Consider the following 22,217-nt stretch of genomic DNA (forward strand, 5'->3'; position numbering starts at 1 on the left):
GGAGCAGGGCTGGGGTGGGCGGGGCGAGGCGGTGGGTGATGGGGCCCGGGGAAGGGGCCGGGCAGGTAGGTCGAGGCGGGGCCTGGGCTCGATGGGCGGGGCACAAACGGGGCGGGGCCTGGGGCCGTGGGTGGGCGGCCGCCGGACTCCGGGACCGGGGGTGGGGCCTGATGGAGGGGTGGAGGGGCGGGGCCGTTCCCGGGGGCGTGGCAGGGGCGGAGCAAGAGGGAGGTCCCCAGGCCTTCCAGGAGGTGCGTGCTGGAGGGGCGAGGGGCAGCAAGGGGCGCCGGGGCCGCAGGAGCCGCAAGGGTCGCAGAGCGCGCCTCTCTCCAGGGCCTAGACCCCTCCCCACTGTTGCAGTTTCCCCGCCGGGAACCGGGCTCGAGCGCAGAAGCGGGCTCGGTGGGGGGAGGGGAGATGGCGAGCGCGCCTGGTTAGAACCGAGACACCGGACTGTTCTCGGAGACGGCCAGTCATCGGGGCCCCCAGCCGCCAGCCGGCCTTCCTCTCGCTCTGAGCGGCCAGAAGCCTGGGCGGGGCGGCCATGCACTGGACGCACTCAGCGAGCGGGCGCTGCGCGAAGGAGGGGCTGAAAGGATGCGTGGACAGGTGAGGGTGGAGAGCAAAGAGAAGAGGCCGAGGACTGACTAGGTTCAGCACGTGTTTGTGTGCCGGGCACAGGTCTCTGTGAACGACACTGACAAGCGTGCCTGTCCTCGCAGATCTTTCATCTCAGGAGCGATGGATGTGAACAGAAGTGCCGCAGCCCGACCCATCTTCTTCCGCGGGGTCGCACCGGCAAAACAGTGCCCCAGCCGGGGATCCCCTGCCAGGGGAACCGCCGCAGGTGTGTGCGGCAGAGAAGGACCTCTGCGGGGTCTGAACCGAATGCGGTGGACAGGAGCGCAGTCTCAGGCCTCCTACACCTGGGACCACCAGAGGGCACCCTGCTCAGCGTGGGGTCTTCCCAGGAAGGAGCCAGGGGTGCAGGCTGCTGTGCTGACCCCCAACGAGTGAGTTTTGGAATGGGGGGTGTCCATGTAGCCCAAGCTCCCCTGCGTGTCCTAGTGAAGGAGAAGGTGAGACGGTGGCCAAAAGCAGGTGTAATTCTGAATCTGGGCGCAAGGGTGGGGCCGTGGGGGGCTGACGGAGGGGAAGGGGGGGCACACAGGGCACACCCAGGCTGGGTCCCGGCCTCCGCTGGACTGGCTGCGCCTGGGGTCCTAGTTGGGCCTACTTAGAGGTTATCTTCTTGGACTTGCTGGGCGAGGATAAGATCTCCGACTGCTGCAGGGGGGGCACTTTGACCCCCTTCTGTTTCAACTGGTTGTAGTAGTCAGTTCTCTCTGAGATGATCCACTAGAAAAGACATGCAGCAGCGTGTGTCCAGTCCTTGCAGGCTCCTGGGACACCACCCTTCCCTCCCCGAGAAGAGCCCGCTGCCTCAGTGCTGTGCTGGTGAATATTTACAACCTGTTCTCCAGGGGAAAATAAAAAGCTCTGGTTTGTAGCATTTGTCAATTTCTGTTCTGAAAGCCCTCCCACCACGGCTGATCCAGCCACAGGGGTGAAGCCACAGAACTCGGAGCTGGGGAGAGATGCCCACCATCGGCTCCAGGTCAGCTCACCCCTGGAGTCTGCCCCAAATGCACTTCTTAGTCCTCTGGGAATTGCTGGGAGCCCAGACTCCCAGAGACCTCAGAGGCCGTCAAGTCTTAACCTCAAGTCCATTCTGTCCTGGGCGCAGGGAAGGCTGTCCCGCCCCTCCTCAGCCTCCTTCTCTCTGGCCCATTGCTGGTTTGTGTGGGGCATTGGCAAAGGAAGGGGGTTTTCCCTGGCTACTGGGTGGTGGTGATGACTCCTCCTATCCCCCCTCCCCCTCCCTCCCTCCCTCCCATCCCCCATCCCTCCCATCTTCTCTCTCCTTCCCCCCTCTCTCCTTCCTCCCTCTTCCCTTCTCACAAACGACAGTAACCAGGCCCCAGGCCCCAAACAACAGAGACCTCTCCCCAGGTCCCCATGCGGAGGTCCCCTCTGCCCCGAGGACTGTGGCCACCCTACAAGAGCACCATTAACTAGGGGCCTGCCCCACCTCAGAGAGGAAAGGCACCAAGCCCCAGAGAAATGTGGGCCAGTGGCAGGTCATGGGTAGCTGCTGGGGTCTAGGGCTGTGTTGTCAGAGGAGGCTTGGGGCCCTGCATGGAGCACCTGTCTTTCAGATGCTTTTCTCCCAGAGCTGTGGGCCCCGTGATGCCTGGAAGGCAGGCACGCTGTCCCGGGTACAGAGGGAAGCTCTACGGCTCAGCGCAGTCAAGTGACCGGCCCACAGCTTTGAAGCCAAGGTCCAGGAGGTGGTGACTCACTCCTGCCGCCCCAAAGCTGCACTATTTCCCCTACACCGCCCTGCCCCTCTGAGGCCTCTGCCTGTCACTGAGGAGCTGGCATGCACTAAGGCCGGGGAGAGGGTCCGTGCCAGACTCCTGGCTCAGCAGGGATTCCAGCGGAGGCCAGGCTGAGGTGCAAAGTAGCATCTTTGGAGGAGGCTGAGCTGGGCAGAGCCTGAGGATGGGCTCCTCCTGCAGGAAAATGCCCAGGACCCAGCAGTTTGGTCCCCTCCCTACCTCACTGTGTGGGTTTGCAGCAGCTGCTGCTGGGCGCTGAATGCTGAGAGCAACTCGGGGACATTGCCACCCGTTAGGGAGACCTAGTCCCCTCTGCCTAAGCAGAGAGAAAGGACTGTTCTGGGGTCACAGTAAAAGGGTGACACCACCAGGACAAGAATGGGGGTCCCTAGCCTCCCATCCAGGCCTCTCCCCTCTGCCCCCAGCTGCAGACCCTGGAGCTCTGGCGTGGAGACGTGGCCCCGGGGACAAGGAGGCTGGGTATACCTGCAAGGCTTCCAGGATGTCATAGTCAGAGATCTCGGTAGCCAAGGACTTGAATCCTATGGCGTTGAAGGTGGCCTGGATGATCTTGTTCCTTAGTCTTTCGAGCTGTGAGCACAAGGAAAATAACCAAGCTCACCTTTAGCGGAGGAAGGCAGCACCCTCCACACCTGCCACCTGCTGAGGTTCTAGGGAAGGTAGACCTGGCCTCACTTTTCCTGGCTTTAGGAATTGGAATCAGGGTGGGAGAGGTCAGTGTGGTCGCCTTAGAGCTAGAAGGTGCCAGATCACGACCTGGACCCAGGAAGCTTAACACCAAAGTGCGAAGACTTTCTACCACACCAAGTTTTTTGTTTGTTTGTTTGTTTTTAATTGAAAAAGCAAAACCTGCATGTGGTCGAAACAAAACAAAACAAAAGCTCCAAATGACCCCCAGACCTTCCCCCCTTCCCTGAAGGAGCTTCAGCCACAGTCTCCTGCTGACCCCCAGGAGACTGTCAGTGGCGCAGAAAATGTCCTGCAGACTCCGTCAGCCCCCCTTTGGTCATTGTACTCCCTCCCTTCCTCCTTTTCTAAATGACTGAGAGGCGCTCCATGCTGTGGACATCTGCATTAACCAGGCGTTAACCAGGCATTAACCAGGAGTTAAGCAGAATGGACCACTGAGGCTGTCTAGTCTTTTGCTGCCATCAGCATCCTTGTGGGTGCTCAGGGCCCCAGCCCACCTCCCCAGAGGTGAGCGAATCATGCCTCTCAATAATTTCAGAATAAACTCCTCCGATCTGCACGCCAGAAGCCCTCAGACAGTGTCCCCCAAGTCACGGTGACAAGCTCAGCCCCAGCTGCTCACCCTCAGTGTCCGGGAGCCCCACCGATGTAGAAATGCTGAGGGAGAGCCACGCTGAGAGATGTGGCATTGCCTAACACCATGCAAGTCGGTCCACTTTGCCTCTGGGACAAGGATGCCACAAGCCCCTGGACCTTGAGGGGGCAGGGGACTTCCTTTCCTTCTTTCCAACATGGATTAATGCCAGCTCGGTGCCAGGCACCATGCTAGGTACAGGGGTCATGAGGGAAATGGGCACCCTCATCACCCTCTGTACCAGAGGTGGCTCCTGCTGGGTAAGGGGTGGTAGTCACCTAGGGCAACCATCCACAGTGCCCCACACCCGGGCCTGTCTCAGGTATCACTCACCGGTCATGGCACTACTTCCTGCCGACCCCAGACTGAGCCTCAGAATCTTTCTCAACACAGCATTCTGGGCTCTACCAAACCCACTAGAAATGGAACCATCTATACACCGTCACCCATCTAGCGATTTAGCTGGGAATGCTGCTGGATGGGAAACACAGTTTTATAAAAGATAACAGGCAAGGGGGAGGGGCTCAGTGATGCTGTCAGCTGGCCTGCAGGAGGCCGGCCCCAACAGGACGGAGAACACGGCTGGTTACAGGTGGCACTCCTGGTGGGTGGGTGGGGAAAATGTTATTTCAAAAGCCTGCACGCTCCGGGCCTTTACCTTTGCTGGTTTTGGATTCTAAATCAAGTCAGATCTTCTCTGACGTGCCCCTCCTAAATCCCCTGCCCCATGCCTTTACTCACATGTAATGGGGAGCTCAGAATGGGGACCCTGCACTTCACACCCTAGCACCACATCCACGCAGCTCTGGGACCTCAGATGGACCATTTACCCTCTCTGCTGCAGGTTCCTATCTATCAGGTGAGGACACTCATGAAAGCCACATCCCAGCTTTGTTAACAGGGTTGAATGCCTTAATAAATGCTCAGAACAGCACCTGACCCACAGCAAGTGCTCTCTAAGTTATACATGGATGGCATTATTATTACTGCTTCTCTCCCACCTCAGAGCCCTTCTCCTTCCTGGCTGGCCACCCACACCCCTGGGTCCCTTTCACAGCACAACCCAAGGGGCTCCTCCATAGACAAAGCCCCGACACCCGGCGCCCTCCGGCTCCTACGTCTAAGGCTGCCACGCCCGTTGCACCCTTGCCCCCTCCTCCACCAGCATTCCTGGACACAAGGGGTGGGGGGTGAGCCAGAGCACCCGTGCACCGTCCCCGGGGTCGGGTCGACGCTGGGCGGCGCTGGGCGGGGCCCCGGAGCAGGCCCTCAGGAGCTGGGACCCGGCGTACCCTGGACTGGGTGCTCTCCAGGGCCACGCGGACCTGCTGTTCCGCCTGCTGAATCATCTCGTTCTTGCTCTGCATCTCCTCCTGCAGCTGCTTCCGCCTCTGCAGACGGTCCTGGCTCTGGTTCACCTGGGCCTGCAGCTGGCTGACCTTGGCCTCCAACTCCGAGATGGTCTGTTCCCGCTTGACCAGTTCTTTCTCCAGCTCTGACACTTGCTGGGGGGTGGAGAGACGGAGCGGTAGTCATCCTTCCCCTGAAGACGGCCACCTCCCCCTGAGCTCCTCAACTCAGCCCGGCCCCGGCTGTGGCAGGGACCCCTGCGGGTGTTTGTGCTTCCGGATTTGCTGAATGGGGTGCTGCCCAGCGGTGAGGGATCTGCCAGCTTCCTCTCCCCCCACCGTCACCATCCGGGCCTGCGGCTGCCCCCTGACCACCCCGCGGGCACCTGTCGGAGGAAGAGGTTGTCCTTCTCGATCAGTCCCATCATCTCCTCGCGCTTCTTGTCTTCCCGGAGGTTGGAGAACTGCAAGGCAGACGGGGCTTCGCTCAGGGGCTGGGGGGCAAGACACCAGACAGCCCCCTCCCTGAACTCAGTAAGACGAAAGCTCCGCGGTTGGTTTCTGCTGGACGGGGCGGGGAGGAGGGGCGACACCAAACACACTTGGGAGGCTGGTTCCAGAGCCAGCAGTGGGGAGAGCTGTCAGAGCCCCTGGAAATCTCAGAAATTGGTGGTTCTGGGCTGTTCTGGACGTGGAAACCAACACGACGAGGAACGTCGTTTCAGAAACCAGGAGCCGCAGACTCGTCCCTGACCGGGAGCTGCCGAGCGCCCGCCCTTTTTCCACCTGGCAGGAGACTTGATGCCGGGGGGCCACGGAGGGTCTCTGGCCTGGGAGATGCCAGGCTCACTTGGTGGAGACGCCCAGCTCCAGGTGCAGGATGTAGGGGCTGAATGTGGAGATTGCAGCCTCTGCCCGACTTGGTCCTAAAACACCAGCAGCTGGGCCTTTACTTTCCGGGAAAGGAATTCTCCCAGTTTCCCAGATTCCAGGAGAATCTGGGCAAACCAAGAGGAGAGACCCAACAACATGACCACTGAACGAACTCTCCGCTGAAACGCCCAAGATCAGCTCTCTGCCGTGAAGCACAAAATTATCGCTCAAGGGCTCAGAGCTTCCAGGCAGCTCTGACCTTGGAGCAAGATTCTTGCAGGAATAACAGAAACCAAAAACAGACTTACAAAAGGAGCTTATAGGAGACAGAAATGGCACAAGAAGCCAAAACCCATAATTATCACTTACGCTCTGAGGGAGGCTAGAGACATACTGCAATCGAGAAACAAAACGAGAGTGTGCTTCCAAAAAAGCAGGGGAGGAACATTCAGAGAACGCAAGCAAGATCTTGGGAACTGTAAATGAGCAAAATTAAGATCAGGAGGAGGGCTGTTGCCAAAGTTAAGGAAATCTCTTAAAAGTGGGACAGAAAGACAAAGCTATGAAAGGTAGGAGGGAACAGACAGGAAGGAAAAAGAGACCAGAAGGGGAAGTCCACCGGCCAATTGATGGGGATGCCAGAAGGAAGGTTCAGAGGAAACAGAATGAAATAAAAACTATATAAACAAAGAAAAATTCTAGAATTGAAGGACACAAGTTTCCAGTTGGCCATTGAGCGCCCAGGACAAATGAAAACAGACCCTTAATAAGTCCCAACTATGGAAGCTTCTGCACACGAGGGACAAAGTTGGGATCTTGCAACTTTCCAGAGGGAAACCAAGCACCACCAAAAACTATGTTGTAAGAAAGCACAAGAGTCAGGATGAGTTTGCCTTCCCACCAGGAACCCTGGAAGCTCGGACACGTGGAGCAATGCCTTCACACTGCTGAGGGAAAGTGCTTGCCATACCGGAATTCTATTCCAACCAAATTCTATTAATGTGTAGAAGAAGGACATTTGCAGAATGTCCTTACGATGTCCCCCAAATTTTACCTTCACTCATCTTTCTCAAAAAACTACTGAAGGATGTGCTCCAGTAAAAATATAGGAGTAGGTCAAGAAAGAGAAAAGATGTGGATGGCAGCGGCTTTAAAATGTGGTTTACGGATCTTAATACTGTTTCACAGAACTTGTGTTTCAGTCACGTGCGTGTGCACCGGATAACTGTCTCAGTGATGTAAATGCAGCGTCCACTCACTGACGCTGTGATGGAATAGAATGGGGAGGGGGAGGAGTTCCCGGGTTGGGGAGGCAAACAAGGAAAGAGGGAAGCGTTAGATGATGCCAAGATGGAGAAACGTCTAGAATGGGCATTGTAAGCATGCAATCTCGAGATACGAAGAGCCAGCACTCAAGAATCAGCTAGAAGAGTTGAAAGCGGTTGTCTTGGGGGATGGGCAAATGAGAAAGAGAAGGGTCGGACTCCTGTTTCGCATAATAAGCCTGGGGAACTGTTTGATTCCTTAAGCTATGTAGCTTTGTGCACGAAAAACTTGGATAAAAATAAAAGCTAAAAATGCTTCAGGGAATTCCCTGGCGGTCCAGTGCCTAGGACTCCACGCATGCTTTCATTGCCGAGGGCCTGGGTTCAATCCTGCAAGCCATTCAGCGTGGCCAAAAAATAAAATAAAATTTAAAAATAAAAATGCTTCAGTGCATTGGCGATCTCCCTCAGGTCACCAATGCACTGGGCTCATTGCAGTGGCGATCTCCCTAAGGTCCGTGGGGCTCTCAACCCTGGGACCCAGGGGCCAGGAGACGCTTGAGAAATGGCCAGGAGCCCAGTGGCCCAGGAGACAGAGATGACTGTGAACCCCAGCTCCGCCGCTATCAGCTCCCTAGTCAAGCGCCTCCATCAGGGGGATGGGACGGACGGCAGCGGCCCCAGAGCCCCAGAGGGAGGACGCCTGTGGCGTGACAGAGGACCCCGCCACCTTGTCGGACATGGCTTGCAGCTGTTGCTTCCGGTCCCACAGCTCCTTCTGCAGCACCTCGTTCTCCGTGTTGAAGCTCTGCAGTTGCGATTCTTGGATTTCCACTTGTCGTTGTAAAGACATGATGGCTCCTGGGTGAGGCGAGAGCGAGAGGGGAGGAGAGGGGGGCTGGTCACCGCGTCGTCCCGAGGGCTCCAGGCTGAGACTACAGGCTGAGGGCTGCAGGCTGCCACCCCGGGGCTCCAGCGCTGCCGCCACATGGTCCCAGCTGAGAGGGACACAGGGCAAAGCCGGCAGAGCTGGGTGTGCTCGCCGCTGGCCCCCGCCTCATCGCCCTCCAGCATCCCACCTGTTGCCAGGGAGTGTCTGGTCCTGGTGATCTCGAGCTGGAACTGGAACTCCTGGACCAGCTGCTCGTACTCCTCCAGCTGGGCTCTCAGCTCCTCCTCAAAGGCGTCGGCCACCGAGCCAGCCCTCTTCCTGCCCGCGGCCTCCTCCTCCTGCGTCTCCTTCTCCTCATCCAGCTCCATCACACCCTCCGCCTCCTCTTCCTCCCCCTCTGTGGCCACCACCATCCCCGCCTTCTCCTCCTCCTCCTCGCCTCGCTTCTCCTGCAGAGCCCCCTTCCTGCCGGCACTGGCGCTCGGCCCCTCGTCCTCCCCTTCCAGGCCCTCTTCCTCCTCGTAGCTGCCTCCTTCCAGGTCCTTGCCTCCGGCGGCCACGGCGTGCTCTCCCTGCATCCGGGGGAGGGAAGGGGATACTGGGCAGGACTGGGGGCACCCCTGTAGAAGGGGCTCGACCATTCACGGGGGCGGAGGGCACCCCCAGGGGGAGGGGCTGGGGGGTTACATCTCCAGGAGCTGCCCCATCACCCCTGCCCTGCTCCCCGCAAGCGCGGCCGAGGGTCTCGCCTGGGCGAGGACCACCGGGTCAGGACGGCGGGTGGGAGCCTGTGGCCTGGGCGTCGCGTGGGTGGCCCGCACCTGCTGCCTGTGCTCCGGCTCCTCCTCGTCTCCGGAGAAGGCTCTGAGGGTGTGCAGTCTCCCCTGCAGCTTCGGCGCGGACCCCGACGGCCGCTCCTGCGAGAGGCCCGTGGGAGCCTCAGGGCTGCAACCTGCACCTTCAGCGCCCCCCGGGGCCGCGCCGCCGAGACCTGTCTTCCTGGAAGGGGGACCCACCGTCCTCCTGCCAGGGGTGCCCTGCCGGTGGGCAGGGGTCCGTAGTGTGCAGATGGCAGCCCTGGGGGGCCGTATGGTTTCTGGCTCCCCCCGCTCCGGAGCAGCCCTGGCGAGTGGCCTGGCAGTAACCAGCACGCTCGTTTGGAGGAGCTCGGGGGGGGGGGGCGACCTCAGTCGTGCCCGCAGGTCACTGCCCTGCACTGCCCGCTCACGCCTGTCTGGCAGGCCCCAGGAGGCCGGGGAACAGGGGTCACAGGACGATGCTTCCAGGCCTCTCCAGACTCCTGCTGCCCCCGCCCACCAGTCCCCCACCATCTGTGCCTGGGTAGCTTTTTCCAGCGGCGGCCAGAGGGTCCGGTGATGGTCGGAAGCCTCCAGCCCCCACTTCACGCGAGGACCCAGCATAAACACTGGCTGTATCCTCAGACGTGAAAGAAGTCAGCTCTCAGACTTGGCGACCGCTCCCCTGGGCCACGCAGAGCCCTACCCCGACCCGCCTCCTCCAGGGCGCCCGCCAGACCTGGGGGAGGGGGGCCCACCCCGACGTTACAGGCAAGGACACGGAACCCCCGCAGCTAGAACAGGTCAGGCTAACGCAAGCCACCGCCGCCCGCAGAGCGCCTGCCTCTGCTCACCCTCATGACCTCGCTCAGCGAGGCCTCCTGGCTTTTGCTCTGCAGGAAGCATTTCAGCTGCTTTCTCAAGGCCTCCCTCTCCTCCTGGAGAGCCAGGATCTCCTCGTCTTTCTTCTGAACCTGCACCTCCAGCTCGGAGAGGCGCTGGACTTCCTTCCCCAGTGCAAACAGGCGCAGGTCCTGGGCAGAAACAGGGCAGCTCCGGGCGCGGTCAAACCACTCAGACGCGCCTCCAGCACCGCCGGCCCCCAGCAGAGCAGCAGCTCCGGTCCCAGGAAGAGAGGCCTGCTGCCCTGGACCCCACCCGTCCCCAGCCACCTGCTGCCTAAGGACCACCCTTGCCCGGGGATCTCCTGGCAGCCTCCCTTCCAGGCCTGGCTCCCGGTCAGCCCCCAGGTGTGACCGAGGACACCTAACGAGCACCCCCTCCGAGGGCCACCTCCAAGGGGCTTCTCAGGGCTGTGCCCACTGCCCCTCAACCATCCACTCTCAAAATCTCCATGCCCTCAATTATTCAAAACTGAAGACAAAATAAAGGTGTTTTTGGACAAACAGTAACTGGAAGAATTTGTCGCCAGCAGAGCTGAACAACTGAGAGAAATACTAAAGGGGATTCTCCAGGCAAGAGGGAGGGGGTCAGAGGCAGAATTCTGGAAGGAAAAGATAACTAGGAGTCGTCCAAATGTCTAGAAATTAAGTGATAGGCTTCCACGGAGCCCACGAGTCCAAGAAGAAGTCACAAAGGAAGTTAGAAAATATTTTAAACTGAATGATAACAAACATGTGGACACGTCAAGACGGGCAAATAAAAAGCTGTGATTAAGGACAGATTTATAGCCTTCGAATGCATCGATTGGGGGAAACAATGGAAAATCAATGATCTAAGTATCCATCTCAAGAATTCAGAAAAAGAACTGGAAATTTAACCTAAAGAACATAGCAGGAAGAGAATTTTTAAAAATCAGGGCAAGAATGGATGATATAGGGAGATGGGGTACGGCGGGGAGAGGTGAACAGGGCAAATCGGCAACATTTTAACATGCGGGGAATCTGGAGGGTATATGGGAATTATTTATAGTATTAAGTTAAAATAGTCACGGAGAAATCCCATTTCTTCACCCAGGCCATGGTGATTTAAACACCACGTGTCCAAACCAGACGTGGTTCCCGGGAAGGGGACGCTCCTTTCCTCTGGAGCTGCAAACTTGGCAACAGCACAACCTTGCTGCTGCAGGTGTGCTACCTACCACAGCGCAGACCAGCACAGAGGTGAGGGAAAGAGGACCCTGAGGACATGGTGTGAGCCCCTGGGGGCAGCCCAGCCTGCAGCCCTCCCCCTGGAATTCCTTTTCCTAGCAGCTCTGCAAAGAGTATCCTTTTACATATACCTGTGAGACGCTAGCTAATTATAGCCTCAGGCTAGTTTCCAAAAGTGGGATTGCTTGTTCCCATGGTATCGATGCTTTTTAAATTGTGAACTCTAAAAAATAAAGAAAACCAAATTATGAAATCTATCATAAAATTAGAGGTACAGTTTCGGGAATAAAGATAAAATGAATACTCATGGGCCCACACTATCAGGGCTCATGAGTCTCCATCGTGTGCCCACCAACTACCCAGCATTTTGTGTGACATTTCCATAATTGTCACTAGAGCTTCACGAGCTTAAAACAAAAACAAAAACGTTAAAAAAAAGACCTTGAAGCTGATTCTAAGAGAAGACTTTTAACATTGATAAGACTGGCAGAGAGAAAAAGAGAGAAGGCACAAGTTAACGATGTCAGGAACAAAAAAAACAGGCAATCTTCTGCAGAATTCTTCTCCAGACTTTGGAAGAATAATACTAAGAGACTCTTGTGCACAGAGTTAGGCTCATAGATTTGAAAATTTACATGAAATGGACACATTCCTAGAAAAACATAGCTTACCAAAACTGAAAGGAGAGAAAAGGAAATCGGAATATCTTAAAAGGAATTGAATTTGTTATTTTAAAAACCAACCCTGTAAGAAATTGTCAGGCACAGGTGGCTTCAATGATGAATTCTTCAGAATTTAACAAAGCAATAACACCAACCTTATGCAAACTGTTCCAGAAAATAGAAAAAGAGGGAAAACTTTCCAACTTTTGTTGTTGTTGTTATGAGGCCAGAAAACTCTGACACCAAAAGCAAACAGGGAATGACAAGGCGGGTAAATTACGGGCCAGTCTCTCTCATAAACATGGATGAAAAAGTGATACCACAATGAATCAACCCGTAGGTAGATCTTTGCCCATCAAGCTGATTATTACTATTTTAAAGAATATATGGATGTTGAAGGTCTTGACTCGTGGGGGGAGCTGTGTAAGAGTGGGTGACATCCAGGCGAGCCTAAACTGCCCCCCACAGGGATGAAGATGGGCAAGAGCTAGGCTTGTAAAACATCTGATTCGTAGAAGCCATGGGAGGGGGTCTGGATGTCAGTTCAGGCCATGTCTGGGACCTGCTTACACAGCCAACCAGATACTAGAACAAGAGCCCCCAGGGTCGGGCATCCTCTCGGGCAGGATGTGGAGCCGGGGCCCGAGGACCAGGATCCGTGCCCGGGCTCCGCGCTCGGCGTACCTTCTCGTGGATGACAGAGATGTACCAAGGTACCCACTTCCTTGGGTAGCTCTGCCCTAGGACCGGGTTGCTGGGGGCCGGGCTCAACACCTGGGATCCACTCTTCTTCCGAAGGTAATTGAACTCGCAGGCACTCTTACTAAAGGGAAGCCGGCAGCCTGTCAAGAGGCGGGGGCGGGGGTGGGTGTCGGTCAGACTCTCCCCGAGCTGAGTCGCCCCGGATCTTCCGTAACGTCCCCCTTTCAGGATCCCCCTGAAACCTGTCCCTGCCCAGCTGGGCTCCTCCATCCTTGTCTATCCCCTACACCCAGCCCAGTGTGTATGAGAAGCATCAAAGCACCCTTCAAGATTCCCAGAGCCTGGGCATCAGGACAAGAGGGGACATGCTGACTCTGCCCTGTGCACAGGGGACACTTTTGAGGAGTTTCCTTGAATTCAGGCAAAGGAGACGTCTGGGGGTGGATTTCACCTCTGGATAAACAAAAGTGTTTGTCTGTAGGAACAGTGCATGTGGGTCCCTCTAATCAAGGAGGGATGCATCCCAGGGGCCTGTGTAAGGTACATAGGGCCAGGCAGGCGGTCCTAGGAAGGGAGTTCCATGGGGCATGATCGGGGTGGCTCTGCGGGGAGCAGGGGTCCCTGCAGGTGAAGGCAGAGGACCTCAGGGCTGGGGTGCCGAGGAGAGAACCCCATGGGTCACACGTGCCCCAATGCCCAGCAGGCCCGCCCTCACCGTCCACCTTCGTGTCCAAGCTCTCCTGACCAGAGAGCAGGTCCTCAGTCACCTTCCAGGTCTCAGAGCTGACGCACGTGTCCTCGGGCAGAGCGAGAGTCGTGGCTGAACCTGCAGGATGGTAAACGTGCCAACAGATGACGGCTAAGGCCGAGTCTTCCCAAGACCTCCAGGACAGAGACTAGTGTTTCTTTCCCTTTTAAATGTTGGGTAGGGTTCAAGGCGGTTTTCTCAGCGGATGCATAGGATTGGACTATGCGACTGAATCGAAACGCAGTTCTGTCCCCCTACCCACCACTGGTGTGTCCACCTGAAGCTGATCAGGGGCAACTTAATCTCTGCAGTTTCGTGCATCCCCTTCCCTGGAGGACAGCCCCGTTCCCTCCTGTAACAGTGGCTCCTCCTCAGAGTCCTGGAGTGCTGGCTGCTCTCCGAGGCCCCGGCACTGAGAAAGGGAAGCTTAGAGCCTGGACGGGTGGGCGGGGCCCCGCTTTTGCCTGACCGCCGCCTGAGATCCACGGACAGGACCCCAGTTGCTGGCTGCAGGCACTCGGCCTCGATGTCACCACCACTAAGGAAAATGCCGTGTGTGGGGAAATGGGAGTAGCTTAGGTCCTGGAGCTGGAGGTCTGGGACAACACCTGGCCTGACCGATGCCACTCGGGTGACAGCTGGGCGCCTTAGCTGCCCTCTCGGAGCCTCTTATCCATATCAGAGAAACGTAGGCTTAGACGAGAGGCTTGCTAAGGCTCCTTTCAGGGCTTGGTCCCTAATGAGCTGCCTTTGGCCCTATGGACCTCTTTCCTGAAGCTTCCAGAATCTTCAACCTTCTCCTCCCCTGTCCCAACCCTATTGAATCTTGGTGAGTGAGACAATAGAAAAAGCAAGAGGGCTGGGAGACCAAAAATACAGGTCTTTCCTTCCCTCCCTCCCCGTTCCCACTCTGGCCTCAGCTGAGAGCCAATTTCAGAAGCAGCAGCTGTGGCCACGGCACACGTCCCCTCTGGCCACCCACGCAGGCTGCTGTGTGCCAGGACCCCGTGCGGGTCCCGGACTCCGATGGGTGGGTTGGGTGGGGGGGTGGTGCCCACGTGGGGCCCCGCTGGGCACGCTCACCATAGTGGGTCATGGACGTGGACCTGGTGCTGAACTGGGGACAGCCCGGACGTGTGAGAAACTTGCGCCAAAGCTCCTCCATTTCAGACAGGAAGCCGCTGTCCTGGGGGCTGGTGTCCTTGTTGAAATCTCTCTGAGGAGCAGGAAAATGAGACCAGCAGGAGAAGAGGGACCCGGGAAGTCCCTCTCCCATCTGCTGGTGGAGCGCCAGGGCCTGGCCGTGTGTGCCGACCACCGTGGGCTGTCTCCTCCCGGAAAGCTGGCTGCTTGGTGAGGGCCGTGGGGACCCTGCTTTAGAAGTTGCAATCGGCTGAGCCCAGAGCCAAGTCCACTTAGGAGGCCCCTGGGGAGTGGGGTGGCTCTCCAGTCTCCCCCAGCGCGTAGTACCTGCCTGAACCTTCCCGCCCGCGCTGTCTCTTCCTTATTTTCTCTCCTCCCCATTCCCTCCTTCTCAAGACTTCCCTAAGGAAGGCTCAGAGCAGACATTGCATCTTCTCTCCCTGTCTCCATCCACTCCCAGAATCCACCCACTGTAATCCATCAGCCAAGCTGATTTGGGATGTTCTTATCAGCCCACCACCCTCAAGGCCTTTCATCCAGTGGGAGAAGCAGGTCATCTCCTGATGACCTGCATGTGGCCAGGCCATCCTTTCTCCCGAGACTCCGTACCGTCTTCCTGTAGTAGCGGTTGATGGCCTGAGCTGACTTGCTGAGGGAGCGCTCTTTTTGGTGAAGTTTCCATTCTGGGGTCTGTTCGTCCCGGCTGGCCGCTTGCCGTAGGACGACCAGGCCCTTCTCTATCCAGTTGGGCACCAGACTTTTCCTCTTGGGCGTGCTGGCTCTGATCGGTAACATCGGGAACGTGGAGCAGAGAGCCAAGGTTGGCCACCTGAATGATGACTTGGACCTATCCTCCGGGTCTGGAGCAGGGTGTCGAGGGGAACACAGCCCCAATCATGGATGTGCAGGTCCAAGCACAGGCCGGGAGAAGACCAGCTTCCCAAGCTCCACATCCTAAGGGGTCCTGGGAGCAGTCTATGACATCACAGATGTCTCCATAGAAACAGAGAAACAGCGCCTGTCATCTGTCTTAATTTTCTGCTGGGAAGGGGAACCAGAAGCTTCTGCTTCTTCGCTGTACACACAGAATGTTACAAGCACAGGAGAAGTGCCCCGAGGCGTTAGCAGCCCATTCTTCTGTTTTCTTTTTTCCCCATCATTAGTATTTCACCTTATTTAACAATCTGACACTGGGTCAGTGGCTCTGATGTGAAAATTCAACCTTTTCAATTAAAGTCCACACTTTAGACGTATTTCTTAACACCTGAATACTGTATGTACTTCTTTTTTAAAAATAGAATTGGGATAGAGGAGAGAGACTTCCTGTGATTTTGCTGAATCCCCACCATCCGATTCCCGGACACGCAGGCCTCAGGCTTGCAAAGGACACAAAGGAATGGTGGTGATGTGTCCCTGCATCCAGGAAGCTACTTGAAAACTTTTCTTTTTGGCCACTTCATGCTCCTCAAACTGCAGTTTGATGTCGAAAACATTCTCTTCAGTGAAAGCAGCCAGACACAAAAGGCCACATAGTGTGTGATTCCATTTATCTGAAATGTCCAGAATGGGCAAATCTACAGAGACAGAACACATTGATTTCCTAGGGCAGGAGGGAGGGAGGAACGGGGAGTGACTACACGTGGGTCCCGGGGTTCCTTCTGTGGGGGGATGAAAATGTTCTGAAACTGGATAGTGGTGATGGTGGCACATCGCTGCGGATGGACTAAATGCCATTGAACTGTACATTTTAAAATGGTGATTTTTATCTCAATTTAAAATAATAACTGTAGTTTGAGCTCATATTCTTTCAGCCCATCCTTCAGGGGGAATGGAAAACGCCAGCCCCTGCAGGCAGCATGTAGAGCTGTGTTTTTAAGCAGCCTCACTTTCTTTCAAGGGAACCAAGGTGCCTTCCCAGAGTCCAGTCCCCTCTGGGTCACCCCGTGGGTCCTCTACAGCTCTGCATGGCCTCCTCTCGCATAACCATTTGCTAGTCTGGCCCAGCTCAGAGTTTCAAGGGAAATTGGAGTATTGTTTTGAGTTGAGGTCTCCCGCCTCTTTCAGTGTCACCTGCTGCGGCTTTTTCTCCATTCCACTCGAGGGATGTTTCCAGGCATGCGGTTCTCAGTTCTGCGTCACACAGAAGGTTGAAACTGCCATCTTGGTTTCCACTCCTGACTGTGGTCTTGAGTCTAAAAGGAGAGGGTCCCTCTTAGAATCAGAGGCTATGAGAGCCGGCAGGGGACCGTGTGCCATCCTGGAGGGACCTATATGAACAAATGTGTGAATGAGAGCGAGAGAGAGGCAACACTGCAAAGATTTTGGTGCCTCATATCCCATGTCACCAGAGATAAAGACAGTACAAGGGTAATCCTGCATCACAAAATAAATGTAAGAAAATCAAATATTGATCATTCCCAGATGGTTATATTAATGCTTTCTTTGGGATCTATTAAATTCTTTCCTAATTTCTTCTTCATCTGTTTTGATACCTCTGCAGTACTAGGGTCTCAAGTCTGTCTGTCGAGTGGTTCAGCCCTGGGTCAGAGGCAGCCTCCGATCCCACCCTGCTTCATTTGTTGGATGTAGTGTTGTACATATAGCAATTTGGTAAAGGTGATCAAGGGTCTTGGTCAGATCCTCTTTGTCTTTTTTTTTTTTGGCCGCACCTTGCGGCTAGCGGCTAGCGGGATCTTAGTTCCCAGACCAAGGATCAAACCCGTGCCCCCTGCTGTGAAAGTGCCGAGTCCTAACCACTGGACTGCCAGGGAATTCCTCAGGTCCTCTTTGTCTTACTGATTTTTCCCCCATCATCTGCTGCGAAAGGGGTATTGAAATATTCCAACTAGGGTGTGGAACTATTTCCCCCTTCAGTTCTGTAAATTTTGCTTTATGTGTTTAAGGGATCTATTATTGGGCACATACACATTTAAGACTGTCATGTCGTCCTCATGAGTCAATTCTTTTATCTTTATGAAAGGTCTCTCTCTTTTATATTTTTGGCCTTAAAGTCTATTTTACTGATATTAACATAGTCACTCTTACCTTATTATGCTCCCATTGTATGGTATTTTTTTCCATCCATTCATTTTCAATCTACTTGTGTCATATATAAAGTATATCTTTTATAAATAGCATATGGTTGGGTCTTGTCTTATTATTCACTCTGATAATCTCCTTTAATTGGAGTGTTCAGCCCATTAATATTTAATGTAATTATTGATGTGGTTAGATTAGGCCTACCATTTTATTATTTGTTTTCTCTTTGCCCACATGTTTCTTGTTCTCTATCCCTCTTTTTTTATTTTATGTATTTGTTGAATATTTTATAGAATTCCATTTTAATTTATCTGCTGAACATTCAGATATACCCCTTTGCATTATATCTTAGAAGTTGCTCTAGGTTTCACAATATACATCCTTACTTTTCACAATTTAGTAAAGTTAATATTGTACCACTTTATGTAAAAATATAGAAATCTTGCACCCAATTGGATCCTTAACCCTCTCCCACCATATTTTAAACTATAGTTGTCATAAGTATTACATCTACTTATACTGTATGTCTCATAAGACAATGTTATAAATTTTCCTTCTAACAGTATTTCAAAGAAATTAAGAGGAGAAATAGTCTTTTGTATTTACATATATATTTCCCTTCAGCCTGAAAAACTTCATTGATCATTTCTTGTAACGCAGGTCTAGTGGAAACAAATCCTCTCAGTTTTCCTTACTGTAGGTATATATTTATTTTGCCTTGATTCTTGAAGGATATTTTTGTGAACATAGAATTCTTGGTTGACAAGTGGCTTTTCTTTCAGCACATAAAGGTGTTCTGGATTCTGGTCTCTATAATTCCTATGAGGGTCCTGTGGTTATGCAAATTGTCATTCCCTTGTAAGTCATGTTTAATTTTTCTCTAGGTGGATTTCAAGATTTTTATTTTTATCTTTGGCTTCAATTTGACTCTGGTGTGTCTAGGCATGATTTTGTGTGTGTGTGTTCATTGTTTTGGATTTTGTTAACCTCTTAAGTCTACAAATGTATGTTTTCTAACAAATTGAAAAGTTTTCAGTCATTATTTCTTTAAATAATTTTTTCAGTCCCTTTCTCTCTTCTTTGGAGACTCCAATTACCCATATCTTAGCTCTTTTAACATTGCCCCACAAGTCCCTGAGGTTCTGTTCACTTTTTAAAATCTTTTTTCTTCTTCTTCAGACTAGGTAATTTCTAATGACCTGTCTTCAACTTCACTTCCTCTTACCTCTCTCATCTTGAGTCTGCTATTAAACTCAGGGATTTTTAAATCCCAGTGATTTAAAAGTTTTTTTTTTCAGTTCTAAAGTTTCCATTTGTTTTTTTCAATATTTTCTATTTATCAGCTGAGATCTCCTATTGCCTCATTCATTATGAGAGTACTTGCCTAACCAAGCATAATTATAATAGCTGCTTTAAGTCTTTGTCTGACAATCCCAATGTCAGCGTCATCTTGAGGTTGCCCTCTGTTAATTTTTTCCCTTCAGAGTGGGTCGCATTTTCCTGGTAGAGTAATTTTAGATTGTATCCCAGACGTTGTGAATGTTAGGCTGTGGAGACTCTGAGTTCTGTTATATTCCTCTGAAGAGTGTTGATGGTTTCATTTTAGCGGTGACTCACGTGGCTAAACTAAGACTGCAAGTCTGTCTTACCTGCAGTGGACAGCAGCTCCAACCTCAGTACAGATTGTTCTGTCTGTCCCAGGCAGGTGTAGTTTGAAGGGCAGCTAGAGGCTTGGGCAGTGTTTATACACAGGGTTTGAGGGTGCCCTCATCTGGCTCTCTTTCCTGGCATTCTTCCTTTGCTGTCCAATGGCCGTGCTTTCCCTGGCTCTTTCCCCTGGTTACTTCAGCCAGAGGGACCACAGAGGGGGACCTTCCTGTCAGATGTTTCACCACCCCACCCTACACTGCAGCTGTGCTTGTCCTCAGAGAAAAGCAACCAAAAGGCGAACTCACCCATGCCAGTCACTTCCTCCAAACTTTTACCTCCCTCCAAAATATTTCTGTTTTTATCCTCAGGCATGCTCAGTAGTTATATTTTGCATTTTTTACTCTAGTTTGTAGTTGTTTTCTGTGGGAGGCGTAGGAGGGTCCCTCTTACAGGCGCTCCTTCCCCCATTCTGAAACAGAGCCCCCTGGGTCCATTTGGGACATCTCTCCAGGGTCTCATAGATGAACCTCCAGCAAACCTACTGAAGAACAGGTCATGGTGCCCAACAACAGGGAGGACCTGGTGGAAAGGTCCTCACCTAGTGTGCCCGCCTATGGGCCAGCATGAGCAGGTGCTATGGACTGAATGTCTGTGTCCCCCTAAAATTCATATGTCAAAGTCCTGACCCCCAATATGGTGGTATTGGGGGGCAGGGCCTTTGGGAAGTGATTAGGGTTAGATGAGATCATGAAGTGTGGGGCCCATGATGGGATTAGCGCCCTCAGAAGGAAAGGATGAGAGATCTCTTTCCAGCATACATGCTGAGGAAAGGCCATGTGAGGACACAGCGAGAAGGTGGCGTCTTTGAGCCAGAATCCAACCAAGCTGGCACCCTCATCTCAGACTTCCAGCCTCCAGAACTGGGAGGAATAAATGTCTACTGATGAAGCCGCCCCGCCAGTGGTATTTTGTTATATCAGCCCGAGCAGACTAAGACAAGAGGGATTCTGGGAAAGTCACCAGAATGGCCAGAGCTGCTGAGATGGGAGAAGCAAGGGCTCCTGGCAGGAGGGAGAGCCTGTGGGTGTGATAGGGGGGTACCTCCATTTGAACCCAAGCAAAATGCAAGTAAATATTTAACACAACATAGATGGTGATGGAGACTCAGGTTTGCAGGAAGGAACTTTGTTCATCCATTCAACATTACTGCCTATCAAATGGTCACCAAGCAAACACTGCACTAGGCCATGAATAGGACCCAACCACCCAACCCGCCATCCCAAGCTCACAGGGCTGTGGGGACCCAGGCAGAAACGGTTCATTGGATACAGTTTGGGAAGGACTAGCTGAGCTTTGTCTGAATACTGCTTTTCAAAACCTTAAAGGAGAAAGTGCTTCCTCAAGGAAATGAGCGGCATCAAAGCATCTTCTCTTTATTTTCTTTTTTTGGACCAAATACTAGCTAAAAGATAACATTGGTGGCCAATTCTGAGTGGAGACAGATTTTTAATGTGACATCTGGGAAATAGAGTGTGTTGCCTTCATAGATGTAGAGGTAACACATCACCTGCCCAGAGCTCAGCTGGCCAGATGCACTTCTCCGGTAGATGGGCAGCGGGGGCGGGGCTGCCTGGTGTCCCTCCTTGTCGTCCAGGCCCTCTGACCCAGCTCTCCAGTTCCTGCACAAGAAGGTCCGAGATGGCCACGCCCCAGGGAGGGTCCATCAGGTCACCGCCGGCAGCAGTCTGTACCCAGCAGCCTCTCCGGGTTTCCTGAGGACGTCAGGTCGGGGACCCACAGTGGGGAGCGCCCGTAGCCACGCTCCGGATGCCAGGGTTGGCTCCTCCTTGTGTTCAGGTAGGATTGTTGCCGTGCATGACGTGGACATTGACGTGTCCACGTGGACGTTGACGTGGACGTTGTCAGCGCGTTGCCTGGAGAATGCGCTCCAGAGACCACGCTTGCCCTGGGGAGCACCCCCTGCCCGGGTGAGAGTGCGGCTTTCCTCTCAAGGTCCTCCCACCACCATCTAGGCTGTAGTCCCAGCTGGCAACCCTGTACAGGATGCCACAGCCCCCGGCCCCCAATTTGAGGGGCAAGTACAGTGATGTGGGACATGATGCATAAAAACGGTTTCGGGGGGTCGCGGTTGAGCCAGGTGGCCTCACTGAACCCCTCAGCCGCTCCCCAGAGGCTCTGTGAAGAGGTGTCGTGCTGGAAGCAGTTCACAGCTGTGAACTTAGAGATTCGTTCTTTCAGTAAACGTTCCTCCGGCCCCCGCTGTGAGTCAGGCCGTGTGCAGCCTCTGAGGGGGCACAGGCCCCTGTCCCGAGGGAAAGGGCAGCCGGCGGGGCACGCAGAAGCGCTGTGGGCAGCCTGGGGAGGCGGGGGGGCGGGCCTGGGATGTTCTGAAGCAGTGATACGCACCGCTCACCCCTGGGCGGGGCCCTTCTGCTGGCCTCCTGGTGGTCACCCCAGCGACCGCAGTCAGCTGGCTGGCGGCCTGCCGGCAACGGTCTCGCAATCACGTGGGTTCTCTTCTGTGTGGTCTCAGGGCAGCCCCTCCTCGGGTCTCCCCGGCAGGGTGACCCCACTCCTGACGACATCTCAGGGCCCCCAAGAGCACAAGAGTGGAAGCAGCCGGGCCTCTCAAGGCTTGGGCCCTGAGCTGGCACGGCACCGTTTCCGCGGTGTTCTGTGGGTTGCAGCAGGTCCCAGGGGAGGGGACTGCCTGAGGGTGTGAGTACCAGGAGGTGGGGACATCGGGCCCACCAGTGCAGCGGACGTGCACAGTAAGAGCTGGTCAGACGTCGGAGGGAGGGCGGGAAGAAGGGCTGGATCAGGGACTGAGGCAGCAGACAGCAAGGCGCCCTGGGGGGACCGGGGTCAGCTGTGTCACCCTGAGTGGCAGGAGATGGGGCAGGGACGGGGGCCGGAGGGGCACCTCGTGGTTGTGGTCGGGGGCCTGGTCTCTCCAGGCCTCACTGGAAACGTACGTGGTAGGTGACAACCACGAGGCTCACCTGTGTGTGTGTTTGGGCCAGGACCGAAGGTGACGCCTGCTCCCCAGCCGGCTGGCTGACCAGGTGTGAGGGAGCCGCATGTGTGGGAGACCAGAGTCCGCCTGGGCCAGCACGTCTGGGGCTCCGGCATGGGGGTGCTTGTCGTGGTGTGTCGCGCTGCTGGTTCTCAAGAAGAAGTCCTGTTCTGCTTGGCCCTGAGCTATAGCCCGTCTCTCG

At 54.5% G+C, this 22,217-nt stretch overlaps 1 protein-coding gene across 1 annotated transcript; it reads right to left on the reverse strand.

The window, feature by feature from the left end:
* Positions 1 to 241: 241 nt before the first annotated feature.
* CCDC27 (coiled-coil domain containing 27) lies at positions 242 to 20,835 on the reverse strand. The gene is given in 13 exon segments (XM_082378602.1): positions 242 to 1,359; positions 2,889 to 2,993; positions 5,040 to 5,252; positions 5,483 to 5,560; positions 7,965 to 8,095; positions 8,314 to 8,698; positions 8,876 to 9,556; positions 9,778 to 9,957; positions 12,381 to 12,538; positions 13,114 to 13,224; positions 14,230 to 14,360; positions 14,819 to 15,104; positions 15,107 to 20,835. Coding segments are annotated over 13 exon segments (2,721 nt in total). The 5' UTR covers positions 15,243 to 20,835; the 3' UTR covers positions 242 to 1,233.
* Between the last annotated feature and the right edge of the window lie 1,382 nt (positions 20,836 to 22,217).

This window comes from Balaenoptera borealis (assembly GCF_965194805.1).
Source record: "Balaenoptera borealis genome assembly, chromosome: 1".
Classification (NCBI taxonomy): domain Eukaryota; kingdom Metazoa; phylum Chordata; class Mammalia; order Artiodactyla; family Balaenopteridae; genus Balaenoptera; species Balaenoptera borealis.